The 1,912-nt window shown below is 38.7% G+C and overlaps 1 protein-coding gene across 1 annotated transcript in view; it reads left to right on the forward strand.

The window, feature by feature from the left end:
- LOC101856516 (bestrophin-3) overlaps positions 1-1,912 on the forward strand; it is a gene marked incomplete at its 3' end in the record, with an annotated part of 12,227 nt that overhangs the window by 8,157 nt on the left and 2,158 nt on the right. Inside the window, 2 exon segments of the mRNA XM_035970290.1 lie at positions 264-341; positions 1,067-1,219. Of these exon segments, the coding sequence (XP_035826183.1) occupies positions 264-341; positions 1,067-1,219 (231 nt within the window).

The raw sequence follows: 1,912 nt of genomic DNA on the forward strand, positions 1-1,912 counted from the left end.
CCCCACACTACTATACGCTTCCCCAATGGTTGTGACATTATAATGAGGAAGATCAAACCGGAAAAAACTTTATTAATCCTGTTATACGGGAAGATTATGAAGGAAAGCTCTTGTTTTCGCGATTTTGCACCATCTTATTTTACTCCCACTCCCTTCTATGATGTGCATCTTACACACGTATAAGTACACGGAACTATAAGTAAAATGAGAAAAACTCTAAAGGCGTTGGACATCTAACAAGCTTCCTTAAAACTCTTTCACAGCAACTTGCAGATTTCCGAGACAAATGCTCGCTGTGTTTCGTCTACGACTGGATAACCGTGCCTTTGGTATACACGCAGGTAACGTTGTAGAGTGTTTATTTGTCTATACTCTTTTTGCTTTTATATCTCTGTTATCTATTTTTTCAGTTCTTGGTTTAAGTAAGAGTTTTACGGCACTTGCAACAAAATTAGGTCGTATGAATGGCGAAGATTAGAGGTGTTACTAGGATAGAGAGTATTATACAAAGAAAAGAAGAAAGAGAGATAAGGACGATAGGTGTTTAGTAGGAAAGAAGGAGCAAACCACACCCAGTTTTTTAAGGCCAACACTTCGATCATCTTTTTAACAAATTCGTCATAACATTTAAACAAATAAGCTTACAATTCAACCAAGGGAACATCAAATCTGTCAGTACAATATCAAAAAGAACAATTTTCTTCATGTTACCAATTGGCAATGAATGTTACGTTCAATCGGTTGAAATCTAATTGTTCGAAGTTTAGTTGGAATCGGTGCAACTTTGACTGGGTTAAAGCTCTTTACACTGTTCTCTTTTATATAAGACTCCGTATCTCCGTCTGTCATCTAGGATGCCATATCCCTTTCAAACTAAATTGGCACCGAGTTCGAGAGACAATATCGAAGCAGTCTGTCTCCCAAATTATCTAAATTGTGTAGTTTAAGGGAAGGGGGCAGGCCAGGTGTGTGTGTGTGGGGGGGGGGGGGGACTTTACCATCACATTTGCAATGAATTCGATTTACCTTTGGCTTGACTTGTCCATGAAACTCTCCGACAATTTAGGTGGTGACCTTCGCCGTTTACTCCTACTTTGCTGTGTGTCTGGTCGGCCACCAATATCTGGACCCCACCAAAGGCTACGAAGGTTTCGAAAAAGATTTCTACGTCCCGGGCTTCACAATTTTGCTGTTCCTCTTCTACATGGGTTGGCTGAAGGTTGGTACACCAACATTTGGTGAAAAGAGGGTGCTACTCGTAACCTCTTCTTATTTAATAAAATCTTATTTAAAAAAATAGCGTTTATATAGTGCAAATTCTTGCTAAAAAAAACAAGCTCTATGAACTGTACAACCTATATTATTATTACCCCAGCAGACGTAATAGCATTCTGAAACAATTTCAGCTTCCTGGCCTGTGAAGCATATTATTTACGATCTCTTTTTGATTTCTGTCTGTTTTTCTTGCTTTTCCCAGCGCTAAACTACTGTGTTTGTATTAGTGTGGCTCTCTTCACTCAAATACATTTACTCAACCATCTAAGTCTTCACTGTTTAAATTTTCTTTTCAGAATAATAACGGTTTGTCCGTCAATGTCTGATGATCACCAATGCATCTGCAAATAAATGTCTTAAAGAAGAAATAAGTATTAAGATGACTTGTGGTTTCTACCATGGCCAATTAGACCAATTCTGACAGGGCAGAGTTTGCCATACTGTAGAAGAATTTAAAAGCTTCCTTTTTCTCTTGTGGAAGTGCGCAGCTCGCGGGATTCTCACTTGGTTTCAGCATTTCTAGTTTGTGAAGCCTCATATGATCTTCTGCTATCTAAGTGGGTTTGTCAGGAGCCAGGCTCGGCCACACAGATTAGTACGAAAATATTATTATCATTATCATTATCACGACGATGAA

Source organism: Aplysia californica, unplaced genomic scaffold, assembly GCF_000002075.1.
Source record: "Aplysia californica isolate F4 #8 unplaced genomic scaffold, AplCal3.0 scaffold00248, whole genome shotgun sequence".
Classification (NCBI taxonomy): Eukaryota; Metazoa; Mollusca; class Gastropoda; order Aplysiida; family Aplysiidae; genus Aplysia; species Aplysia californica.